Source organism: Phoca vitulina, unplaced genomic scaffold (assembly GCF_004348235.1).
Source record: "Phoca vitulina isolate PV1807 unplaced genomic scaffold, GSC_HSeal_1.0 scaffold30, whole genome shotgun sequence".
Classification (NCBI taxonomy): Eukaryota; Metazoa; Chordata; class Mammalia; order Carnivora; family Phocidae; genus Phoca; species Phoca vitulina.
The window spans coordinates 8,965,838-8,990,056 of NW_022589733.1; the positions used below are offsets into that span (position 1 = coordinate 8,965,838).

The 24,219-nt window shown below is 56.4% G+C and overlaps 2 protein-coding genes across 3 annotated transcripts in view; one reads left to right on the forward strand and one right to left on the reverse strand.

The window, feature by feature from the left end:
• Positions 1 to 12,594, forward strand: part of GNAO1 (G protein subunit alpha o1) — a 169,180-nt gene extending 156,586 nt beyond the window's left edge. Inside the window, exons 7-9 of one of the 2 annotated variants that reach the window (XM_032424162.1) lie at positions 6,918 to 7,071; positions 10,039 to 10,254; positions 11,285 to 12,594. In XM_032424162.1, coding sequence (XP_032280053.1) covers positions 6,918 to 7,071; positions 10,039 to 10,226 — 342 coding nt within the window. In that variant the 3' untranslated portion in view covers positions 10,227 to 10,254; positions 11,285 to 12,594. Of the gene's footprint in view, positions 1 to 30; positions 2,977 to 6,917; positions 7,072 to 10,038; positions 10,255 to 11,284 lie in introns of those variants that run through there. The other variant, XM_032424163.1, reaches the window with a different exon arrangement.
• A 2,497-nt stretch (positions 12,595 to 15,091) lies between these two features.
• The window catches only part of AMFR (autocrine motility factor receptor), a 46,460-nt gene continuing 37,332 nt past the window's right edge, over positions 15,092 to 24,219 (reverse strand). Inside the window, exons 11-14 of the mRNA XM_032424241.1 lie at positions 23,091 to 23,225; positions 20,286 to 20,369; positions 17,289 to 17,473; positions 15,092 to 16,632 (exon numbers count right to left, since the gene is read on the reverse strand). Of these exons, the coding sequence (XP_032280132.1) occupies positions 16,485 to 16,632; positions 17,289 to 17,473; positions 20,286 to 20,369; positions 23,091 to 23,225 (552 nt within the window). The 3' untranslated portion in view covers positions 15,092 to 16,484. The remainder of the gene's footprint in view (positions 16,633 to 17,288; positions 17,474 to 20,285; positions 20,370 to 23,090; positions 23,226 to 24,219) is intronic.

Here is a 24,219-nt window from a genome sequence, read left to right on the forward strand (position 1 = left end):
TCACCAGCCCACACCTGCTCTCTCCTGCAGGCCCCAGTGCCTTCACCGAAGCCGTGGCTTACATCCAGGCCCAGTACGAGAGCAAGAACAAGTCGGCCCACAAGGAGGTCTACACCCACGTCACCTGCGCCACCGACACCAACAACATCCAGTTTGTCTTTGACGCTGTGACGGACGTCATCATCGCCAAAAACCTGCGGGGCTGCGGCCTCTACTGAGCCCCTGGCTCACCCCCCCCCCCGGCTGCCCACCTCCCTGCCCGGCCTGCTGCCCCGCCCCTCCCCTGGACCCAGAGCGCCCCCGCCGCTCACACCGATCTCTGCGCTCGACAGCGAAGCACCTGCGGCCGGCGCCAAGGAGGGTGGAGGGCACAGCCTCCGGGGGCCGCCCCTCCCCCAGACGTCAGAACACGCGGTAACGCGGGGGCCGGGCCGGGGGGCTGAGCGGCCTCCGCCTCATCTCTGAGTGTTTGGTCCTGGGGGGATGGTGGCCGCCGTTTGGCCCGGAACGGGCATGCGCTACACTTGGTAACCATACTCGAAGCCCCGGGGTCTCCTCCTGTGTGGGGGTGGCTCTGGGGGGCACGGTGCTGGCCGGGGTGGGGCCAGCGGGAGCCACTGCTCAGCCTTTTCTGGAGTCTGTCTGGTCGAGGGCAGCTCCGTCACCAACAGCCAGGGTGGGACCAGCCCAAGCACGTGGGGGTCCCAGGGCTCGACCTTGGCGAGTGCCTCCCTCCTCCTTCTGCCTGGATCTCAGCCCCCAGGCACAAGCCCTTTCTAATCTGGACCATCCTCCCTTGCACACCCTTGGGGGAACCCCATCCCTGACTCCTCACAGGTCTGGCAATGCTTCTGCGACGGGTATTGCAAAGGCACGTGGTGGATGGTGGGAGGGGTCGAGTCCGGCGCGCGGCTCCTGCGTTGTCTGGGATGGGGGCCTCACCCAGTGCTGGCAGGCTCGAGGGTGACCCATTCACTTTCTCCCAGCGCCTGGGTCTCAGGCAGCGGCTCCAGAATGAGTAGACGTGCTTCTCCTTCTCGAGTCACAGTGAATCCAGCTCAGCAAGGGCAGGCATGGCCCCTCGGGCCCCGTGTTTTGAGGTTGGGGAGGCCCAGGGGAGGTGTTGATGTGGCCCCTGCAGCCGAGGCCTTGGTGAAGAAACCAGACTTTGTGCAAAGCTTGTGCTGTCCGGCCAGCCCTCAGGGGCAGAGGAGGACCGACCGAGGCTGGAATGTGCACTGCGAGGGGGCCCAGGCTGGCTCGGACCATACCCAGCCCCCCCTTCTCTGGAGAGAGGGTCCTAGGAGGCCTGGGAGGGGCTTTGCTCCAGAGGTTCCTGAGCAGGCAGGGGTGGGTGACTCTGGGAACTCCTCGGGCAATCAGCACGCCTCTCTCTCACACCCGGGAGCCTCGGGGGGCCAATGCCACCAGCCAAGGCCACAGACAGGCCCCGGGGGCTCATATGGCAGGCTAGGGAATCAGATGTGCCCCTGGAGGGGCCTCTGGCTCCTTCCTCCAGCCCTCTGCTCTCCCAGCCTCCACTCTGGGCTCTGCTCCTGGACGCCCAGTGCGGCCCCCTGGGCTGCCCCAAAACCAGGAAGAGCCCCGTGGCAACAGCTCTGGGCTTCTCGGTTCCAGCAGCCCCGGAGCTCTGGCTGCACAGGAGGCCCAGGGCAGCCCCCCCCCCCCCCCCCCGTGCCAAATGCCTACAGGGAGGGGCGCCACCGGTAAGCCCCCTCCTTCACCAGGCTCGGAGCGCTGCACCCCAGCCTCGGGGCAAATCACAGGGCTGCCGGGCTGCAGGAAGGGCCCCGCCAGCCCGAGGGCACTTCAGTGTTGCTGGCCTTGCTGTGTGCGAGGCCCCCGGGCGCTGGGCGGCAGAGGACAGCGCCGAGAGCCGGCGGTCTCCATGCCCTGCCACGAGCGGCCGGGGCCAGTGAGGCCGCTCTGCCCAAGAGCGAAGACATAGCGGGTATTTTCCGGCATTCCCACCTGGGGGGGGGGGGCGGTCAGCTGCACCCCCAGCTCGCCCCGGGAGCCCACACTCACAAGCAGCCCCCAGAGGAGGGTCGCTTGGCCAGCCCCACCTCTGAGGCTTGTGGCCCTGGAGGTGGGAGCCCCTGGCCGCCCGGGGCCTTCCTGTCCTTCTGGGCCCCCGGGCCGCCCTGCTGCTTGCAGTGCTCCCGCTGTCCCACCCCGCCTGCCGCAGGGGTCCCCGCTGTCTAGTGGGAACCCCCAAGGAGAGGGTATCCGGGACGAAGGTCCCTCCCGGTCCGCTGCAGCTCCCATCCACGTCGTTCCCAGTGGCGCCACAGTGGGGAGGGATGACAGAGGGGGACACATGAGTTTTGGCTCCGTCGCGGGTGTGGGTGTGAGGGGAAGAGGTTGAGAGTGTGAGAGACCAGATTCTTGTCCACGGTGGCCGCATGCGTGTCCCCAAAAGGACCATGCTTAAAGTCTGTGAATGGCTCTAACTGAGCGGGCTAAGGACACCTGGATTTCTAGGAGGAGCACCTTGGCCAGACCCATGACGATTGTGCGCGCCGCCTAGATGCCTGTGGGCCGGTTCTGTGCCCCTCCCGAAAGCCTGCTCTTGGCCGTCCTGCTGAGAACCGACAGGCCCCCAGGGCTCCCGGCCTGACGAGGGAGCGGTGCCCGAGGCCCAAGTAGGAGCTCAGGTGAACCCGCGCACTCCGGCCTGAGGGTGTGGGCTCTGGCCCAGGCCCGAGCAGGACAGCTGGGACACTCTGGGCTCCTGGGACATTTTCCACGGAGGCTTTAGAAGCCAGGGGCCCTGGCCCCTTCCCCTCCCCTCTCGGGGCCTATAGCCGTGAGCTCCGACCCAGGAGTGGTGGCAGAGCCCAGGCAGAAGGCCACCGCGCCTCTCCCGGCAGCCGAGCTCCACACCCCGCTGCGGGAACCGGAGATACCCGGGCCTTCCGCAACCATCCGGGGCAACAGTGAGTCTCCCGCGGCGGGGGGGGGGGGGGGGGGGGGGGGGGGGTGCAGCAGTAGCAAGAGACACCCCCCCACCCGCCACGGGACCCCTCGTAGGCGGGCTGTCTGTAAACCCGCAACAGGGAAGGCCCGGGAGTCCTGTCTCCGAGGCCCTTCCCTTCTGCCGGCGAGCCCAGCAAGGAGGGGCCGCCCCCAGGAGTGTTCACAGTTACCCCGCAGTGGCCCATTCTGCAAGTTTTTCCTGCCCCCACCCCCGCCTCCCTCCTTGACCCTCCCTCTTTCCCCCTGGCCTCACTCAGAGTGCTCCTCAACCCTCTTGGTAAGTAAACCGGCCACAGTCCCGACTCAGCCCCGGCTCCAGACCAGGTGGGGCTCGGTGCAGCCCCCTTTGGGAAGTCAGGCTGCGTCTGTTCTTCTCCGAGCTTCTGGGAGTTATTAGGGGCACCTGGCAGCTCTCAGGCACGGAGGCCCGAGGCTCCGGCTCTGTGGCCACCATGGATTCAATCTGGGGTGCCAGGGGCGAGCACCCACAGACGGCTCCCCCCACCCCCGATCAGCACCCAAACCTATGGCAGCCCAGGGCACAACACATAGACCAGGGAACAGGGCCACGCTGGGAGCTGCCGCCGGACTCCCCAGCCCACAGTGAGGCCGGTCCTGAACCACCCTGCCCAGAGGCCTTCCCTCTGGGGGCTCGGGGCTCCGACAGACCCCGCCCCAGCCAAACACCCCTGTCAAGGGAGGGGCAGGCTGGGACAGAAGCAGAAAGAGGCCTAAGTCCTGGGCCCTCTCATCAGAGATGGGGAGGGGGTCCCTCTGGAGGGGAAGCGCTCAACCCCGGGCCCAGTGCTCCAAGACCACCCGCGGGAGCCCACACCCCTTACAGCACTGCTGTGACCCGTTCCCTCCCCGCCTCCCCACTCCCATCCCTCCTGCCTCCGCTCTTCTCCTGGCCCATCCCCACCCCTCCCAGGCCTCCTCCCCACGCTCCCACCCCCCGTCCCAGGCAGAGGGGAGCCGGCCACCTCCCAGCCCCGCCGCCGCCCACCCCACATTAACTGTAATTTTGTAAGAAGAGTGACTTGTTGGTTTAATAAATCTCTAGTTACTGTAAGAATTTATTGACTGCCGTAATGTATTCATTAGTGACCTGCCGTTCATAAAGAGTGCCAGCTTTCTCCAGCGCCAGCGTGATGCATTGCATCAGCACCCACATGACACAGGTCCCGCCGCGGCCGGTCCCAGGGCCAGGCCTGCGGGCCACCCGGCCAACGGGCACACGCTTCTGGGGGCGGCTAGCCTGCCCCCGCTGACCCCTTGGGATGGTCACGAGCCCACCTTCCTGTCCTAGCGTGCTTGCTGCGGCCCCCCCCACTGCCCCAGCCGGGGATGGGGGTGGGACAGGAAGGTGACTGCGGGCAGGAGGGCGTGGCCGTCACCTGGTCGTGATCTCTGGCTTCTTTCCCTTTTCTCAAGTGCTGCTTTCGCCATTTGGCATATACTCCTGCGTCTCTTTTCTCCGGGGAAGCTCGCAGGGACAAGCAGGGCTCCCGGCTCACGGGGGGTGTGTTCCGGTCCGCATGCGGAGGGAGGGCGGTCGGGCTTGCGCGTGTGGAGGGGGCTCAGTGCCGGCGCCTCCCCTCCCCATGGTTCTCCCCGAGCCTCCAGGATCAGCCCTCCTCCAAGACCCTCCCCACAAAACCAGGTCCAACTCTGCAGAGCGCCTCTTCCCCCTGAAGACCTTTTCAATGTGCGCACTGTCCCCCCAACTAGACTGTGAGCTCTCAGAGAGCAGGACTTGAGCTGGTGGTTCCCACAGCCTCCCAGCAGCCCAGCAGGGGCCCCTGCACGCAAATCCAGTTGGTGCTGCTGGGCAGAGCAGGTGCATGCATGTGCCCTGCAGCCCGGGGCAGAGAGGCCGTGGAGGGGCTGAGCCTTAGCAGAGTGGACGTGTGGGGCATAAGTGGCTGGCCCCTGCTTCTCCTGCAAGCCCTCGGGCCAGCCCGTGTGCCAAAGGGACGCAGTCCCCACTCGGCTCAGGTCACCCTGGTGATCCCTTCTGGTCCTGGGAGTGCTCCAGCATATGTCCCCGCCACATCCCCCAGTGACCAAAACGATGCTCGGGACAGTGGTGCAGTGGAGTTGGGAGCCGGCCTCTGGCTGTGGGCTTCCAGCTCCTGGTTGAGCGGCTATGGGACCAGGCGGCTCTGTGAGGTGGGAGGCCCTTTCCTACTGAGTCCTTGGGTGGCGGAGCATCTGTTCTCTGCCCCCAGAGGTGGCGCCGGGAGCCTGAGTGTTCCCAGCCCTCGGCCTTGGGCCTCCACCCGTCCTCATCTGAACGGCCCCGGGGAGCCTCCCTGAGTGCAATTGTGCAGGGGCTGAGAACAGAATGTGCCGGTTGAGGCTGGGAGGGTAACAGGATCATAGGTGTTTTCTGAACTGGTTTACAGAGCAGGCCAAGGCCGTTTCCTGCAGCTCGCAGAGGAGCTGAGAACCACGCTAGTGTGCAGGCTCCCGAGGGGCAGCTGAGCTCGTGTTCCAGCAACTGGCCTGAGCCGTGAGAATAGGGTTTGGGGCTGGGAGACCCTTACAGGTCATTGGGGTAATAATGCCGTCATGGAAGAGGGACTGAAGATGCGCAGAACTGGTCATGACCCTCTTAGGACTTACTCCTGTAAAGGCCACAGACCGCTCGTCTTAGCTGGACAAACCCATTTGGTGTCATAAGCTCTGGCTCTGGCCCAGAGCCGGGTCCACGTCTCTGCTCTTCTGGGCCCCCGCTCTGTCGGCTCTCCCTGTTCCCTAAGGGTTGATGAGGCTAAATCACGTGAGGCAGGTCAAGTGCTGGGCTTGGTGCTCGGCAGAGCGGGGCCCAGTGACCAGTAGAGGCCACCCCACCATCTTCCTCACCGGCCCTCCACTCAGAGGAGGGCGGCCACGGCAACTCAACTGACAATGTACTCAGCTGCAGCTGCTTGCTGATCCCCCGTGCCACTTCTCTGCAATGACTTGTTCAATCTTCTTACTAGAGAGGAACAGCGTGGCCTGGAGTTACCCATGGGGCTGGGTTTGGAACGGATAAGTTCCCAAGGCGAGGATAGACTCCTTGGGGAAAATGAGTGACTCTCCCTTTCCCTGGGAAGGTACATTCCATGGAGGAACCACCTTCCCGTGCAGAAATGGCTTCGCTCACAGAGACACGCGCTCCCCTGCATTGCCGAGAACCATTACCCAAGTTTATGTGCTTGACACCCCACCGTAGAAGGAGCCAGTCCTTGCCCAGGGCAAAGGGCCGCCCCCCTCAGGCTCTGCTCTATTGGGAGTGGCCATCACAGTCACTCCTTTGCTAAACAGATTCGTGTGTGCAAGACGGTACTTCACGTTTGCATTGCTTCAAACTCCGTGCAGCATCAGACGTGGCTGAGTTTGGCCCAGCCAGAGGAAGTCTGGCCAGACCCCCAGGGTCCCCTGCCTGGGCAGGACCATCTCCCCACAGTGGTGGCACCCAAGGATGCTGGCAAGAGCCTGGAGTGACTTCCCCTCCGTCCCTCACCACTCCCAGAGGACATTTCCACCCACAGATAGGGCCCCAGAGGAAAGACCTGGGCCGGCAGTGCCGCAACCCAGCTCGCGGGCTCCGTCCAGCACCGCCTCCCCCACCCCTACACACCCGCCCATGCAGGGAGACCATCCAGTGGCTGGGTCTCAGTCCAGTCTCTGCCATTAGCCCCGGGACAATGGTGTAGACGGCCCCGCACCGGACTGAGCGGCCCTGTGCTGTGACAGGTCGCGTTTCTACTGTCACCTCGGAGGAGCCCTGGGGGCCCAGGAGCCCCCGCCTGAGCTGCTGAGCAGCCCCGTTCCTCCCTCTCAAAACCTAATTCTCTTCTCTTTCCCTGTCTCCGTGTCTGTCCCTCCCGCTGTCTGTCCGGCTCTCTTTCCCTCCCCTGGGGCTGCAGAACCGCATGCACGAGTCTCTCATGCTCTTCGATTCCATCTGCAACAACAAGTTCTTCATCGATACCTCCATCATTCTCTTCCTCAACAAGAAAGATCTCTTTGGTGAGAAGATCAAGAAGTCACCTTTGACCATCTGCTTTCCTGAATACACAGGTGGGTGTCGGGGAGGCCCCGCCTCTGCCCAGGGGCTTGGGGTCGGGCTGCCTGGCCTCCGCCCCAGTCCCGCAGGGACGCCGAGACACACGGTAGGGTGTGGCCCACTGGGGCCCTTCCCAGGACATGGCCCCGGGCCGCTGGGGAGGAAACGGACCCTCCCGATCCACTGGTGTCGCAGTCACGTGACTCGAGAGCACCCTGGCAGGAATCACGAGGCAGGACAGGACCACAGGCTTCCCCTTTCATCTTGCTCACCGTCTAGAAAAACTCTCCTGCCTCCGCAGGCCCGCCAGTGGCCTGCCCTTAGCCCTGCGCCGGCAGGCTGCGGGGCCGCACAGCACCTTGGCGTGAATTCGCAAGCGTGGGCACATGGCCTGGAAGGCGGTCCAGGCTGCTTTTGAGCCCCTACCTGCTCGGGTGTGTGGTGTGCGGCCCTCCTGCCCCTCCCCCACCACACCTGCCCCCCCCCTTCCCCCAGCCATCCCCCCACCATCCCTGCTGTCCCCCTCTTCCTATGGCCCTGGCCTTTCCCTCACATCAAACCACTCCAGCTCTCTGCAAGCCTCCTCCACCCCTGGCCGCCTCTCTCCCGCCTTCTCTGGGGGGCACCTCCTGTCTCCTCAGGCTCCCGGGAGGATGCGTCACAGACCCCCGTGCAGAAGCTCCTTCTGAAGGGGTGCTGAGGTGTCAGGCCGTCTCTAGCAGCGCATGGAGGGCGGCTGCTGGCTGCTGGTGAAGGCTGGCCAGCGCTGGTGGGGTACCGGGGCCCGGCCTCCATCCCTCTGGGGACCCGGAAGCTTCTAGTGGCCCTCGGGCCGGCAGTAGAGGAGGATGTCCCGCCAGAAGTTGGCTCCGCCGGGAACCCACACGCTGACAGCCCGGGGGGAGATGGGCTGCACTCAGCTCCCAGGGCTGTACAGGCCCCGGACCCAGCCGGGTTCCAGAGGAGACCCCCCTCTACCGCGAGGAAGAGGCAGCCCGTCAGCCTGTCCCCTCCCTGATGCTCGGCACGGCTGGCGAATCCGGGCCACGGGGAGACGGTGGGCGCGGGCTCCTGGGGCCGGACGCCTGCTACTGTGGGCAGACCGACCACCCGGGCACGGGGCTGCCCACGCTCGGGGCGGCCGTGTGGGTAAATGGAAGGAACAGAGCCGGGTGCCGGGCGTACTTACCGCTGGCTGTCACTGTCCTCGTGTTACTCCGAGGATGAAAACGAGAAAAGGGGGAACCGGCCATGGAGACTAGAGGGAGCCCGGGAGGGCATGGGGCGAGCCGGAAAGGCCCAGCCCCCGGCTGCCCCGGGGCCGAGGGGGGCCCTGCGTGGGGGCGGCCTGGCTGCAGTCTGCTCTCATCAGGCACTCCTGAGCTCCCTCAGCCTCAGCTGACGCCCGTCAGGACCAATTCAGGTCCTTAGAAAGTTGTGGTGCCCAGAGAGTGGCTTGGAAGCCACCGGCCCCAGCAGGCCTCCTGAGGCCAGTGCTACCCTTGCGGGCAGGCTCGACCCTCAGGCTCTTCCTTGTCCCCAGGGTCCAGCCCCACGGGAGCCCAATCTGGGACCTGGTCCGAGGACTGGTCAGTCTTGGTGCCGGGGAGTATAGGGCTCTGGCGCCCCTGGAGAAAGCCTGAATTTGAGAAACATGGGCATTTTCTAGGACCTCCAGAGGAATCCAGCTTGAGTTGAAACCCCCCCCACGATGGATGACAAATGGTCACCGACACAGTGGTGCCATGGGGCACCGAGGCCTGTGGGACACAGAACAAGCTATGGGGCAGGGGCCGGGACGGGGCGGCTGGGTGTGCAAGGGGAGCTCGAACGGATGGCCGGACGCTGCAAGGGTACTGACCCCGCAGACGTTATGAAGCCACAGCCGGGCATCCCCGCCATCTGGGTGGGGCGCCCCCGTGGGCTTCTCACCTCCATCAGCGCCCAGTCTCGGCACCCTCTGGACAGGAAGCTCCCTGATGGGGTCCACCCCCGTGCTGAGTCTAGTCTTCGAGCTGCCACTGACTTGATGTCTCTGCCACACTTGCCCCTCTGGGCTCTTCTGCTTTTGGTGCCAGCCGAGGGTGGGGTTGAGGAGGGGCCTCTGCCCTGCCCCCCCACCTCAGAGACCTCCCCACCCCTTACCTTTGACCCCTCCTCTTCACTAATCTGGCTACAGAAGGCCGGAGCCCCAGTCCGCCCCCGTGGCTCACACCTTCCGGCTAGAGAGTGGGCCAGGGTGGGCTAGGGCAGGGGGAGAAAGATCCGATCGCTTCCATGCTGGCCAGATCCCAGCTGCGCTTGTGACAATGGGGCATCTTCCTTCGATGGGGCTTTTCGGCAGTTCCGTGCTGGTCCACCTTCCATGGTCATTGACGGCTGTCTGCAGGGCAGAGCCACAAAGGTCTGGGTTGTAGCTGGTTGGAAAACTGTCCTTACCAGGCACTGGCCAGGACCCCAGGGGACAGCCAAGGGATTGTGGAGGGGAGACGAGCCAGTTACACACAGCAAGCCCCTTAAGCTTCCCACCCAGGGGAGACCACTGCTCCCACCCCCCAGCCCTGTCCAGGGGCTTCAGCTCGTCCCCCGCCACAGTCTGGGATGCCACGAATCCCGGGGCACCCCCTTCCCCGGAGCTCTTCCATCAGACTTCCCTGTCCTGGTTTAGATCACAGGTGAGTGTGGGGACGGGCAGCCCCAGGCCCCAGCCTCAGTGTGCTCGCCTAGAAAGCAAAAGGGGTGACCTGTGGCCCTTGCCCTCCCAGGGCTCCTGGGCAGATCCAATGCGGAACCAGTCAAAGGCCTCACCAAGGCAAGAGCCAGGCAAGAGCTAAGCTGACGTGGTCTTAGTGGAAGATGCGACCACGCCCGGAACCCCACAGCCCGCGCCTGGGCAGGGAGGGGGTTCCCAGCCCCCGGCCCCGGCCCCCCTGCCGCCGCGGCTCTCACCGGGGCCTCTCCCCTGTTCTGTCTTGTTGCAGGCCCCAATACCTACGAGGACGCGGCCGCCTACATCCAAGCACAATTTGAAAGCAAAAACCGCTCACCCAACAAAGAAATTTACTGTCACATGACTTGTGCCACAGACACGAATAATATCCAGGTGGTATTCGACGCCGTCACTGACATAATCATTGCCAACAACCTGCGGGGCTGCGGCTTGTACTGACCTCTTGTCCTGTAGAGCAACCTATTTGGTAATGACCGCAGCTCACAGAGAAGCTCGCGCGCGCGCACACACACCCACTAACAAATGCAAGTTGGTAAATAAACTTTAAAAAGGCATAACAAGACCTTATATATATACAAATATATATTAAAAAAATTCTTTTTAGTTTGTATTAGAAAGAGCTTCGGACAGAACTGACCGCCATCCCATAGATCATCGGGGGTTTTCGGGACAGCACACGAGCGTGCACACGCGCTCACACACACACACACACACACACACACACGTCGTGATGGGGGTCCTGATTTGGGAGTCCATCCTTTTAAGAACAGCCACGTGATTTTACTCTGAGACCCATTTCTGTGAGCAGAGGGAGGGGCAAAGAAAGGCCTGGCATGAGTCCGGCTTCTCTGCCCCCTGCCCGCCCCCCGAGGCTGCGCGGTCTCAGTTCTGTCCTGCTCTCATGCAAATTCCAAAGCCCTTCAAAAACTGGCCAACACCCTAAACCTCTCCCTACCCTCTACTCCCAACAACAGGAAAACTAAGGATGCTTCTCTCTTGGGTGGCAGTGGTTGTTAATTTCAAGAATTTAGAAGAATCGTTGCTCCGGCCAATCCACTGTCCTGAGTTCTCTTTATTCAAAGGCGAGAGTCGGAGGAACGGGAGACTTGGCCTGCTTTCTAGAAGCAGCTGAGGGGAGGGGACATTGAGACCAGGGCTGCAATTCACCTGCAGAGTTGAAGCCAGCCCCCCGGAGAAGAGAAGGGCCCAGAGGGAGCAGGGGGGAGGTGAGAAGGACAGCGGTGGCCCGGGGAGGGCCGCATTAATGTAGGCCTGACCAGAATCAGGGTCCTTTGGGGTGAGGCCTCCCAAGGGGCCTGGGCTGGGCTCCCCTGGAGTTCTTGATCCCTCCTGTGATGCTGCCCCATCTTGCCCACCCCAACATTATTAAAAATTAATTCTAGGGTTTTTTCGGGGTTTTTTTTTTTTTTTGGTTGGTTGGTTTTTAAAATCAAAGAAAATGGTCAGACTGGACCCCCTTATCTCTCTCTCTACAGACTGCTTCACGGACTCTTTGCTGTTGACGTTGATCTCCTGGTAGCATGACCTTTTGGCCTTTGTAAGACACACAGCCTTTCTGTACCAAGCCCCTGTCCAACCTACGACCCCAGAGTGACTGATGGCTGTGTATTTCTGTAGAATGCTGTAGAATCTGGTTTTAGTTGAGTCTTTACATTTAGAATTTGAAAGGAAAAAAAAGAACATTTCTCATGTGCTTTGTAGCTTAAAAAAAAAAAAAAGAAGAAAAAGGAAAACTCACCATTTCAACCATATTTGTCTTTTTTTCTCTCTCTTTTTTTTTTTTTTTTTTGGAAATAAAGCAGCATACACATCTGCACCCGCACCCCACCCATCCCCAGTGTAGAGGGGCCCCCAGTGCACCTGCAGAGCTGCCACCTGTCTGCCCGCCCCTCCTGGGGGCTCAGGTTCTGGGGAGCATGCTCAGGCTGTGTTTCCCAGAGTGCCCCACCCCCACCCCCCAAGCCAGCCAGCCCCAGGCTCACTCCAGGTTCACCTAGAAAAGCACAGCTCTCACTGGCCAGTAGCCGCCAAAAAGAGTACCGATCAAACATATGAACAGAGCCGTATGGAAAATGATTTTCCCGCCAACCTCCTTTCTACAGATTCCCTTTATGATTTTTTTGTTTGTTTTCGTTTTCGTTTTTGGTTTTTGTCCAGATGAGCACTCTGTATCACATACCAGATCAGCTTTCATAGTCTTTGGGAAACGGGGTTGTGGATTTTTTTCCTTTGACATTTTTGCTTCTCAGTCTCTCAGATGGATGCTCCCTTTGTGTGTGTGCGCCCCTCTCTGCCTTCTCCTTTGTTTCAGTGACCTGTGTTCGCTCCTTCTCATGTGGGGATGTTTGTGCTGCAGATAAAAAGAACAAAAAAAAATTTTTAAATACCACATGATGGAAAAAAAAACAAAAAAAATTTTAAAAACAGATGGAATGTAGTGTTTACATGAAAGCCAGTTTCCATGATCAGTCCTATGTCATTTCTACTATCCAAACCCCCAACCTCTTCACGGTGTCACTTTTCAGATTTACTATTTGCTGAAGAAGACCAGTCACGGCCATTTCAGATAAAGAGGAGGTGAAAAGACAAAACACACAAAAAAATTAAAAATACAGAAAAAAAAACTTGAAAAAAAGGAAAAAAGAAAAAAAAAAGCCCACGGGTCTTTCTAAGCCTTTCTATTCCCAATCGGTGAGGTTTCTGTGATATCTTACACACTGCCAGTCTACTTCTCTGACTAATGGAAAATTCATGTGTAGCTCAATAAAGAGAATGTTTGTCTGTATTCCTGAGTCTCTCACCCTCGGTCTTCATTCTGACAGGAGGGAAGGAGGGATCTGACTGGGCCACAAACACTGGGAGGCTGGCGGGTAGGGCTGCAAATGCCAGATAAGGATCTTCTCCCCACCACCACCCCAGGCCTTCTCTACATCCACATCCCCCCCACACACACATCCCCGCCCCGTGCTGCCCCCCCAACCCCAAGGGGAGCCTGCTGAGCTCCGCCACCTGGGAGCAAGGAGGGCCTAGGAATGGGCTGGCCATTCCCACCTGCAGAGGCCCCCACCCCGCCTCTCCTCACTCAGCTGGTTTGAGGGGAGGGTGGAATTGAGGACAGGAATGGGGGAAAAAAATGGGTGGGGTGGGCAAAGCAGGTAATTCCAAACTTTCTGCTAAGATAGGGTCTTATTTCTTCTGTACCAGTGGTTCCACTGAAGTGGGAAGGTGGGTGGTTGGTCCTAACAAATAAGGCTAAGTTGCCTGGGCCTTCTGCACCCAAGGGGTCATTATCCATCCACCTGGACATCTTTAAAAGCCTCCCCTACTGCGCCTGGCTGCCAGGAGGCCCACTGCAGGCTGAACATGCGGGACAACTGAGATCGGCTCAGCCTGGACTCTCTGCTCCTCCAGGCTGCAGGCCTTATCCCCCCGGCCCCTGGCTCGCCAGGTTTGTGCTGTAATAACCAGCAAACTGCTTGAGACTGGGACCTGGAGGGGACCCAGCCAGCAAAGTCCTTGTATCATGTCCACGGATCACTTCTTAGCCAAGCGGTCAGCGCGACAGCCATCTAGGGAGACAGGAGGGCCGTGAAGAGGTCAGTTGGTTGACTCCTCTCCACACACCAACAAATGGGAGTTACCAGCCCGGGACGCACTCCCACTAGCAATCCCAAGGGCTTTTGAGTTGAGTGGGGATGGCGGTAGAGGTCCATACTGTCGCACAGAGCTAGGAATAACAGGAGGCTCACTCTCCCTGTTGCAAAGAACTGGTCGGGCACCCTTGGCCTTCCTCCGCCGGGCCGCACCTCCCCTTCCCCTGCTTTCCCCACCAGCAACCCTCGCCCCGACCTGCCTGCAGGGGGAGGCCCCCCCACCATCCACATGACGGCAAGGTCGCACTCATGGTCCACAACTGGATGACATGACACCGGCCTGGGGGGCAAACCAGGATGCAGACACAAGGTCGAAGAATGCCGTGACTGTCTACCTGAAGTTCCCTAAAAACGAGCCGTATTCTAGCGGTGTTCTTTCCTACTTTTCAAATGAGTTTTGTAGGTAAAACAAACAGGTCTCTGCCTTATCCTCCTTAAAATGGAAGTCAGGAAGCATTTTGGGGGAAAGAGTGCAGGAAAGACAAGTCAATTAGAACAAGGAGCAGGGGGGCGAAACCTTGGCCTCACGGTTTCTAGAAGCTCCACAGGTGACTAATTCGCAGTCGGGTTGGAACCACTTCTCACCTAACACGAGTAGGGGTGATGAGATGAGAGATGGAGGCTTCCAGGCGATGAAGGGCGTCAGGGCAGGCGGAGGTTACTGCTTGACAAGCTGGTCACAAGGCGGTGGCTCCCTGTGCATGCAGGGCCCTGCTCGGCGGAGCGCTCAGCTTGCCTTCCACCCCCGACCGCGCTGCTGGCTGAAGATGAGAGAGCACATGGTCTACACAGCTCCGGCGGGAAATCGGGTCCGTGTGGCCACCTGGACACCTAGGATCTCTACCAGCACAAGTAAGACATCCACGAGGACCACCTTTCTGTGGTTCATAAAAGCCTCAAAATCTGGGGTGGGGGAGGAGGAGCGGGGGGCGGTGCAGGACTGAGGAGAACCTAAAATGTCAACAAAACTGGGCCCATAAGAAAACGGAGGGAGTAACACGGACCAATTCCAAAAGAGGACAGAGAGGGCAAGGGCTACTCCACCGCCACTCACCCCAGGCCCTGTTCCCAGCTGACAAACCTGGGCCCGCAGCCCGGCCTCCGCTCTGGGCCAGCACGGCTGAGCACAGAACCGGCGCCCGCGGCCCGGAGCCAGCCAGCACCCGGGAGGTAGAGCGGGATGGGAGCCCCCCACCCCACTGTGGCAGGACCCTGGCCTGGCCTCCTGCCACCGCCCTGAGCCTCAGTCCCAGATGCCCCCAAGAAGTGACAAAAGCCAAGAGACTATATGGTGTCCAGGATCTTTTACTATCCAGGTACAAATTCTAAGGGTGCATTTAGGACTTCTCTTCTTGGGTCATTGAAGCTACGGAAGGCAGGTCTCTGCTTTGATCACGGTCGGATTGCTTTATTCCAATGTCTCAACACCCTCTAAAATGGTCTCCAAGCCATTCCCTCTTTTCACACATTTGAAACCTAAAAACACACGGAATTAGGGTCACTTTAATGTGTGCAACATGCAGGGTGTATGGACAGGGAAAAAACCCTCCAACAGAAACCAAAGTGGGATCCAATTCCGGCCCTTCGGAAAGAAACTGCCTGAGCTTCCAGCCACACACAACACACTAGAAGAGTTTGCGTTTTTATTATTGTTTTACAATAAAAACAAATAGCTATGCTCTCAGCAAAACAAAACCAATTTTTTAAAAAATCACAGAAATCTACTAACAGCATTTCAAGGTAAGGCTTTTGAAAGATTTATTCAAATAAATTATCTTGGCCTAAACGTTTACTCATCACTCTTTTCAATTACTTGTCAACATTCCAAAAACTTTAGTTATGTAAAATACATTTAACTTTGCCAATAATTTTAGATAATACTGGGTTCTTCCCAAAGGACTACCATAAAACTATGTTTTAAAACGTCAAAAAAAACAAAAAAACCTTAATCCAAGAGGACATAAAACCGAACTATGTAGCCTGTGACTGCATGTTTCAAATCCTGAAAGTTAAATGTGTGAAGAATTTGAAGAACAGGTTCAGGACCTGGGTCTGCTCCGAGGGAGGTGGATTCAACATCTTACCTTTCTATGTTTAATGAAACCAACAGGAGCAAAGTGATGAAAATGAAGAGCTCCAGGGAAGATACAAAAGAGATCTTTATTTCTCCAAGAAAGCCCTCTAACAGTGACTGGCCCCGTTTGTAAGGCCCTCCTTTTCTCTAAGGACCAAACCCACAGACTTCGGCATCACCTCATTTACTTGCCCAAGGAATTCAAACCATAACCCAAAGCTTGCTGCTCAGCCCCCATGTCTGGGGTGGGGGGCTGTGAACTCCCGAGCTGGGGACAGACACGCAGGGGTGCTCGTGAGCTGCCGGAGCACCAGCATTATCGGGTCAGGGCTCGACGAGCAGTCCCAGATGGACTGGGACACGGCAGGCCGCCTCCTCCCCCTCTACGGCCCTGGCCTTTCCCCTCCTCTGCTCCACCTGGCAAACCAAGAGTCACTTTCCAAGATGCCCTGCTGGCCCGGGGCTCCAGGAGCCTGGGGCTCTGGCCTCGGGAGCGTTTTGAGAGCAGCGGTCTGACAATCCAAAGTACCCGGCGGAGGAGTCGGGCCCGGGCCGCACACCCCACACGGCTCTTTAGGAGCCCTGCCCCCGCCCTGCCTGCCAGAGTTGGAGCTAAGGACACCAGCGGCCGCGGTGCCCTCTCCAAGCGGCTGCGACCCAGGAATCGCAGCTGCCGGCTTCGGGGGTCTCTGGCCGCCCTCTTCCTCTCGGTCACCCCACCCCTAAGAAGTCCAGTCAACGCCAGAAGAGATCATGCCTCAAATTAAAATGTGCAGTGTTTCTAAAGGGAAGAGAAATGTCACATAGAAAGTATTACAAAAAAGGATTAAGTTTGTCAGCCGTCCAAACACTATTAGACCACATGCTTTATACAGCGCGGCGCGGCCGAGCCCCTCGTCGGACGCGCGCAGAGCGGGGCAGCCGGGCCTGGGCGGCGGCGGGCGAGCGCTAGGAGGTCTGCTGCTTCTGGAGCCTCCGCTCGGCGGCCGCGGCCAGCATCCTCCGACGCAGGGTCACGGGGTCAGAGGTCGTGCCTTCTGACGGGAGGCAGCTCTCGGAGGCTGAGTCGACTTCAGAACTTCTGTTCAGGAAACGCCTACAAAACCCAAAGGACTTGCGTGAGGGGCGAGGGAAACTCCGGAACACAGACCCGCAGAAACACACGAGCCGTGTCTTCATCTGTCACCCCCCCGCTTCGCAGGCACCTTCGTGAGGTGGTCACTCGGCAGCAGCCCGTGCAGAAGACACGTGGCCCCGGACAGGAGCAGAAGCTCTGTGCCGCAGGGACGAGGCCGGCCGAGGGCCACCCGCAGGGACACCCCGAGCTCCAGCTGCAGGCACGGTGGCCAGGAGGGCGCGCCTGGGAGCGGACAGCAGGCCGGGCTTAGCCTCTCTGGGCCTGTTTTGTCAGCCCTACGTCTGTCACGTGAATGCAGTGACAGTGCTCCCTCTGGGAGGTCAGAGAATCTGACTCATTACCACAAAGGGCTCAGGTCCCAGGAGCACACAGGTGCTCCGAGTAAGTGTGGCCGAAGCCGTCCTCGGCAGACGACCAGCCCGCCGGAGGTTACCAGTTAGGCCCAGACCCTTTGGTTTTCCAAGAGAGGTTTGGAATCTGAACGTTTCTAAAGGTTTTTCATTGTTGGCCATCTGTTTAAAAAGGCACGACGTGGGCCTGACGTGACGAGGGCCTTTGGGCCACCGGGCTGCGACTGGAGATTTCTATGAGCGAGAGCCAGAGGATCAACTTACTTGCGCGCCTGCTGCAGGAGGTCATCCTTACGCTGGACCAGCATGCGCTGCCTCTCGTCCGCAGACTTGGAGAAGCGGCTGCCCCGGGCCTCAAAGTCTTCCCCCTCACTGGGCTCCACCTCCACCTCACTGAAATCCAAGGCCTCCTCCAGCCGGGGACTGAGGTCTAGCGGCACACGCTCAGTCTGGGCACAGAGGAAGTGAGGGACCGCTGTGACCACAGGCCACCCTCCCAAGCAGATTCCCCACCCAACCTAAGTGCCCCAAACAATGTTCTTCTGGACCCATGGGGAGGTATGCTGCCAGGTGGGGAACCAGCAGCATATGTATAATGGCCGATGTGGGCTCCTGAAAGGCAGGCTGCTGCATCAGGCTTGTGCACCACTAGGAATAGCACCTGACTCAAGCCAGATGTTCAGTATTAGTAAAATTTATTGTACAGGATTACCAGTATGAAAAACATAGGCACCTTGAAACTGTACTCTCAGAAAATAATAAAGTTTGCATTCTGGGAAGTTTTTGTTCAGTTCTACAAATCGCTCCAACACTTAAACAAGTCTTATCACATTTACTGCACAAATTTTACACCTTCACTTGACTCTGAAAACAGAGGCAGGCAGATTAAAAGGGATAAATTCTAAGGCTCTTTTTTTAAACAGCTATAAATCACATGATTCCTTGTATAACAGGATATTAAAATGGGACTCTCTCAGTTTTGGCTGAAGCTCCGAACACTAAGACAATGCCCAGGCGCCTCCACACACGTAGGCTGGTGCCTGACCATCTATGCTCCTGCTACCGGACGGACCCAGGCTGGCCAGTGTCAGCCCAGCACCTACCTCTAGGTGGCAAGAAAGTTGAGGTGGAAGAGGCTGAGAGACTGGCCTATTTGTAAGATTTCCTCTGTGTGGCACTTATCTGTCACACACCTTCACCACCCTTCCCGGCCTTCAGCCTAGCAAGCGAGGGGACTTGAAGACAGCCATGTGTCCAGACTAATATTCCCTGGAGTTTGAGGGCCCTGGGAACTAACTGGTGGTGACCAACACACCTGAGGAATCTCGAGACAAAGAAAGCTGCTTGTGGCAGATAATAAAAGGCCGCGAGGGGAGCAAGTTCAACTGGCGTGGACTCCAAGGCCCCGCTGCAGGCCCTGCAGCCTGAGGCTGTTGAAACACACTTTGCCCAAAGGACCACGTGGAGGGTGATATGGCCTCCACAAAGGTGGGGGTGGTCATAAAGAGCCAGTCCAAGTCAGGGTTTCCAGGGCTAGATGGGGCAGGGGAATCTGTAAGAGAACAACTGCAATACCTGCGCGCGCACGCACGCGCGCGCACACACACACACACACACACACACACACACACACACACTGGGGTCACGTGGCCTGAGCCACCCTCCTCCTGAGCCTGACTCTGGAGGAGGCAGAAAGAGCAGCTGATGAATGGAGAAGGAGATGAAGGCAGGAAACATGCCCGGCCCAGCCCGCCGGCTTCCAAGCCAGCCTGAGCTCGGGCAGGGGAGAGACTCTGTACTCAGTACTAGCACAGTTAATGCCATGCTTGGGCTACCTCGAGGTCTTTGCTAACAGACTGTTATCCAAGGACTTCTTACTTCTTGAGAATGACTACAAACACTATACAGCATGTTCCTTGTGAAATAAGTAATTTTCCTTCACTGTGCTAGAAAAAATTCAGAAATCTTCACATTAACTGTAAAAACAGAGTTGGGGAATCGGGACAGAAATTGAACGTGCTCTCCCCCCCAGGGGCCCCCAACCAGCCCAGCACTCAAATCTAGGCTGGACCAACTATCCAAAATCCCAGGAATGCAAAACTGAATCCCTTCTTCAAAAGCCAGGCACCATTTTACAAATGCTGCCCAATCCAAACACGGATTTGGATATGAAAAACTTAACTCAGCAATGGATTTGAAAAAGTCTTAGTCTTAGGGTTTCCCACTTGCGGAGAAAAACACGCAAGGTGAAAGCAGCTTCCATGTCACTCAACCATTAAAGCAGCTGCTTCAAGAAGCGCCCTGACTCCCTGCTCAGTAGGAAGCCTGCTTCTCCCTCTCCCACCTCCCACTCCCCCTGCTTGTGTTCCCTCTCTCGCTGTTGTCTCTGTCAAATAAATAAATAAAATCTTTAAAAAAAAAAAAAAAAAAAAGTGCCCAAGAGACCCTGGTGGACAAGGTGGCAGCAATGTCGGGCCCTAGCCCCGTGACTAGGAAGCCCCACATCACAAACACAGACACAAAATGACAGGGTGGTTTCGGGGTTTTTCCAGTCTCTTAAGAAAGTTTCTGGAAAGTGTGGTCATTGATTAAGCAAATGGGAATTATAGATGAGGGGTGTGAACCAAACCCCCAGGATGGGGGGCTAAGTGTGTGCAGAGGGGAGCGCCTCTGCCCTGGAAACCATACAGAGGAGCTGCTTGGGAAAGGGGTGGCCACCAGAGTCACCCATGTGCGTTATCTATGCAGAGCTGGCTCCCAGGATAACCACACTCCTCCCCACCTCCACACCACTCAGAGGGTCTCATCTGCGTGAAGTGCATGGATGCACCTGGAAATGCCGAGTTGGGCAAGTGAGCTGTGGGGAAGAACTCGAGAGAGCTGAGCCCCATTCGGTCTCCTTCTGGGTTCAGATGTCCAATCACCCTGAGTCCTGCCTATGCCCGGCTTCCCTCTGCCCCTCCTAGTGCTCAAGCTCAAGGTAGCAGAGCTGGCCTGGGGACAGCATGACTCCGTTCTCCTCCAGGTCCTGAGGATAATGCCCAGGGAGCTGGCTGCAGGCCCTGGGTAGAAATGCAGGCCATGTTGTGGGCACAGCTTGGTTTGTTAATCTGAAATCCTGGGACGATGTGGCACAGGGCCTTCTCTGCCACCCCTGCCCTAGGCCTCATGAACATCAGAGGCAGGACTGAAGACCACCGCCAGGCACCACAGGACTGCCCCCGGGGACCCATACACACTCTCTCCAGGGTGCAACCTTACCTGCACAGAAGCTTCTCCCTCCTCCTGGTCTCCGTTTGGCCTTTCCACAGGACTGTTCAATGCAGGCCTGATGCCATCTGAGCGCTGCAAGAGAAACGCCACCACAGACAATACGGAACTGCTTGGGCTTAAGGAACAGGCCCAGGGAAAACCTGGGGTACAGAGGGAGCATGGGTCCCCAACGCTGTCTGGGCTTTGACAAAGTCTGCGGCAGCAAAGAAATGAAGCTGCTACCAATATCAAAGATAAGACAAGGGAGCCCAAGTATCCAAAATCTATAAAGAACTTATCAAATTCAACACCCAAAGAACAAATAATCCAGTCAAGAAATGGGCAGAAGACATGAACAGACATTTCTGCAAAGAAGACATCCAAATGGCCAACAGACACATGAAAAAGTGCTCAACATCACTCGGCATCAGGGAAATCCAAATCAAAACCTCAATGAGATATCACCTCACACCAGTCAGAATGGCTAAAATTAACAATTCAAGAAACGACAGATATTGGCGAGGATGTGGAGAAAGGGGAACCCTCCTACACTGTTGGTGGGAATGCAAGCTGGTGCAGCCACTCTGGAAAACAGTATGGAGGTTCCTCAAAAAGTTGAAAGTAGAGCTACCCTACGACCCAGCAATTGCACTACTGGGTATTTACCCCAAAGATACAAATGTAGGGATCCGAAGGGGCACGTGCACCCCAATGTTTATAGCAGCAATGTCCACAATGGCCAAACTGTGGAAAGAGCCTAGATGTCCATCAACAGATGGATAAAGAAGATGTGGTATATATATACAATGGAATATTATGCAGCCATCAAAAAAATGAAATCTTGCCATTTGCAATGACATACATGGAACTACAGGGTATTATGCTAAGCGAAATAAGTCAATCAGAGAAAGACAAGTATCATATGATCTCACCGATATGAGAAATTTGAGAAAGAAGACAGAGGATCATAGGGGAAGGGAGGGAAAAATGAAATAAGACGAAACCAGAGAGGGAGACAAACCATAAGAGACCTTTAATCTCAGGAAACAAACTGAGGGGTGCTGGAGTGGTGGGGGGTGGGAGGGATGGGGTGGCTGGGTGATGGACATTAGGGAGGGTATGTGCTACAGTGAGTGCTGTGAATTGTGTAAGACTGATGAATCACAGACCTGTACCCCTGAAACAAATATTACATGTTAATAAAAAAATATTAAAAAATAAATGAGTTAAGAAAGAAAAAAAAAAGACAAGGGAGCCCAAGGCCTGAGCTTGAGTTATCAGCTGGCTCCCATTCAGTGTCTCCTCAGGAGCAGTGACTGCACGACAGGAACAAATCGACAGCAGGTAACACTGACTGAGCACTTGTGGAAATCCGACATGACCATCTCATTGATCTTAACACCCTGTGAAGTAGCTGCTGTTGTTCTTCTCATTTGTAGCCAGTCTGAGATCTTGGCCAAGGCCACAGATGCTCTGGAGCCCTGCCCATCTCCCTGAAAGGTCCTGCCACCTCAATGCTGGCTGGCCAGTCTCTGTGCCTGAGAACTCACTCTGGCTGCACAAGGTCACTGTGCATCCCACCCCCTCAAGTGGCCCTCAACCAGCAGCTGATGAGAAGTGGCATCCAAACGCTCCTGCTCGCCGCCCCTCCAGAGGCCCCCCATGGGATCAAGCTCTAGACATCCACGACACTAAGCTGCTCTAACAAGCCCTCACTGGCCGCCTTTCCTCCCCCATCTCACAGCCCCACCTGCTGCCTGTGTGTCCTGGAACCTTCCCAAATGACCCCCTGGCACTTGAATCCTTGTCCCAGGGTCTGCTGCTGGATAATCCAAAGTCAACAGTCAGGTCAAACAGGGAAGGACAGATGAGCCACGTCTAACAACAGCCCATTTGACTCCCAAACTCCAGGCTCGTTCTCTCTTGAAAAGATTCTCAAGTTTTAGGATTTTATTTACAGATTTCCATATATTCTTATACACGAAGTTGAATGATTTAAATGACTCCGTGGTCATGTATTGATCCCCGGGCCCGCCAGAAAGCTTGCTTCAAAATGTTAATACTTGGGTCAAATCACTATGTTATATATCTGAAACATTGTACATCAAAAGGAAACATAATATAACATTGTAGGTCAACTACCCTTCTAAAATTTAAAGTAAATAAATAAATAAAATGTTACTACTCCTTGTACTCAAAGAGGTTATATAATGGGCCAGGCAATCTGACCTTGTTAATACAATCACACAGCTATTACACCTAATGGAAAATCACATCAATGTGCAAAGCCAACCAGGGACAGAGGGCATTACTTCCTAGAGCCGGGGGTCAGCAAACAGTAGCTTGCAGGCCAAATTCACCCTCCACCTATTTTTGTGAATAGATGTTTCCTAGAACACAGTCAGGGACGTGCACTCACATACCGTCCACGGCCGCTACGGTGGCAGAGCGGAGACCTTACAACAGGGACCCGTGGCTCACAAAGCCTAAAACATTTCTATCTGCCCTTTAAAGAAAAAGGTTGCCAATCCTTGTCCAAGAGGAACCAACGCTATGACCTCCTGGGCTGGCCAGGCAGGGCAGGCAGATTTGCAGCGTCTACCTGTACAAAAAATTTCCCCAATACATTTGTCTTTGTCTTACTCTGAGCCCCTGGGGTGGGTCTGTCCTCAGTTAAAATTTGCAAAGTTAGGAAAACAAGCCCCTGACAACCACCGCAAATATCATGAATGATATTCAATTAAGGAACTAAATATAAATAGTTAATCTTACAGGATTAAATCTTTGTGAAGACAGAATCCATTTTTCACTTACCTGTGTGGGAAAAGGTACTTGAATCCGTCCTTCTAAAATGTTATCTGTTGTTATTTCTACCGAGCGTGTCAGCTGGAGGTCCTGCAGCACGAGGTGGTATGGAACCTGGGGAAACATTTCTTGAATCTGATGAGCCTGGAGGAATACAAATACAGAGGCCATGGAGACGTTCGCTCACAACAGTTACTGCTCGGGACTGTGGGGTACAGCAAGCTCTGCGCACTGAACCTGGCATCCGGCCTTGGAAACACCGGCAAGGGGCCCCTCTATTCTGCACGTCCCTGTCAAACCTCCCTCCTTCTGGCGTTTTTCCAGGATGCCAAACAGGTAACTAGGGACAGCATCAATTTCAAAATAAAAAGAGCACGGAAATCCAGCTGGATCCCAAAACAGGCTCAACGAGAATGTTCCAGTTTTAAAAAGTGTTCATTTTAAAGATCAGTGTAACTCAGGTAAAAAAAAAAAAAAAAAAATGTGTCCTCCTTAAAGAACACTGCCGAAAAGGAACAAACTTTGGATACACAGCCACATGGATGAAATTCAAATGCATTAGGTTAAGTGAAAGAGCCTGACTCACAAGCCTATGTACTACAGAATTCCATTTCTACAGCATTCTAGAATAGGCAAAATCAAAGGGACAGAAGACAGGTAAGTGGTTGCCAGAGACTGGGGGTGGGGAGAGGAAGTGATGACAAAGGGGCACAATGTCATTTGGGGGAGGGGAGATGGAACTGTTCTAGATCTTGAGGATGGTGATAGCCACACAATTGTAGGAGTTTGACAAGATGCACAAAATCGGATACTACAAAGTGTGAATCTACCATATGTAAATTATACCACAACCAGAAAAAAAAGATTAAAAAGAATGTAAACTCGGAACACTAGAGCTGTAGGTTTCAAACCTACAGCGAGTCCACGCTGTGCTCTGAGCGGCAGCCAGGGTGTAGGGGACGATGGCACAGGGCTCCGCACACCACCACCCATACTCACATCAAAGGGGCCAGATTTTGTTTTTCATGTATGTATATTTGTTTTACAATGCTTATATTCATGGTTTTATTTGTGGAAAAGCCCCAACGATCAAAAGGAAAAAAGAGCAGGAAAAATGGGATTGCTTTAGAGGCACAAA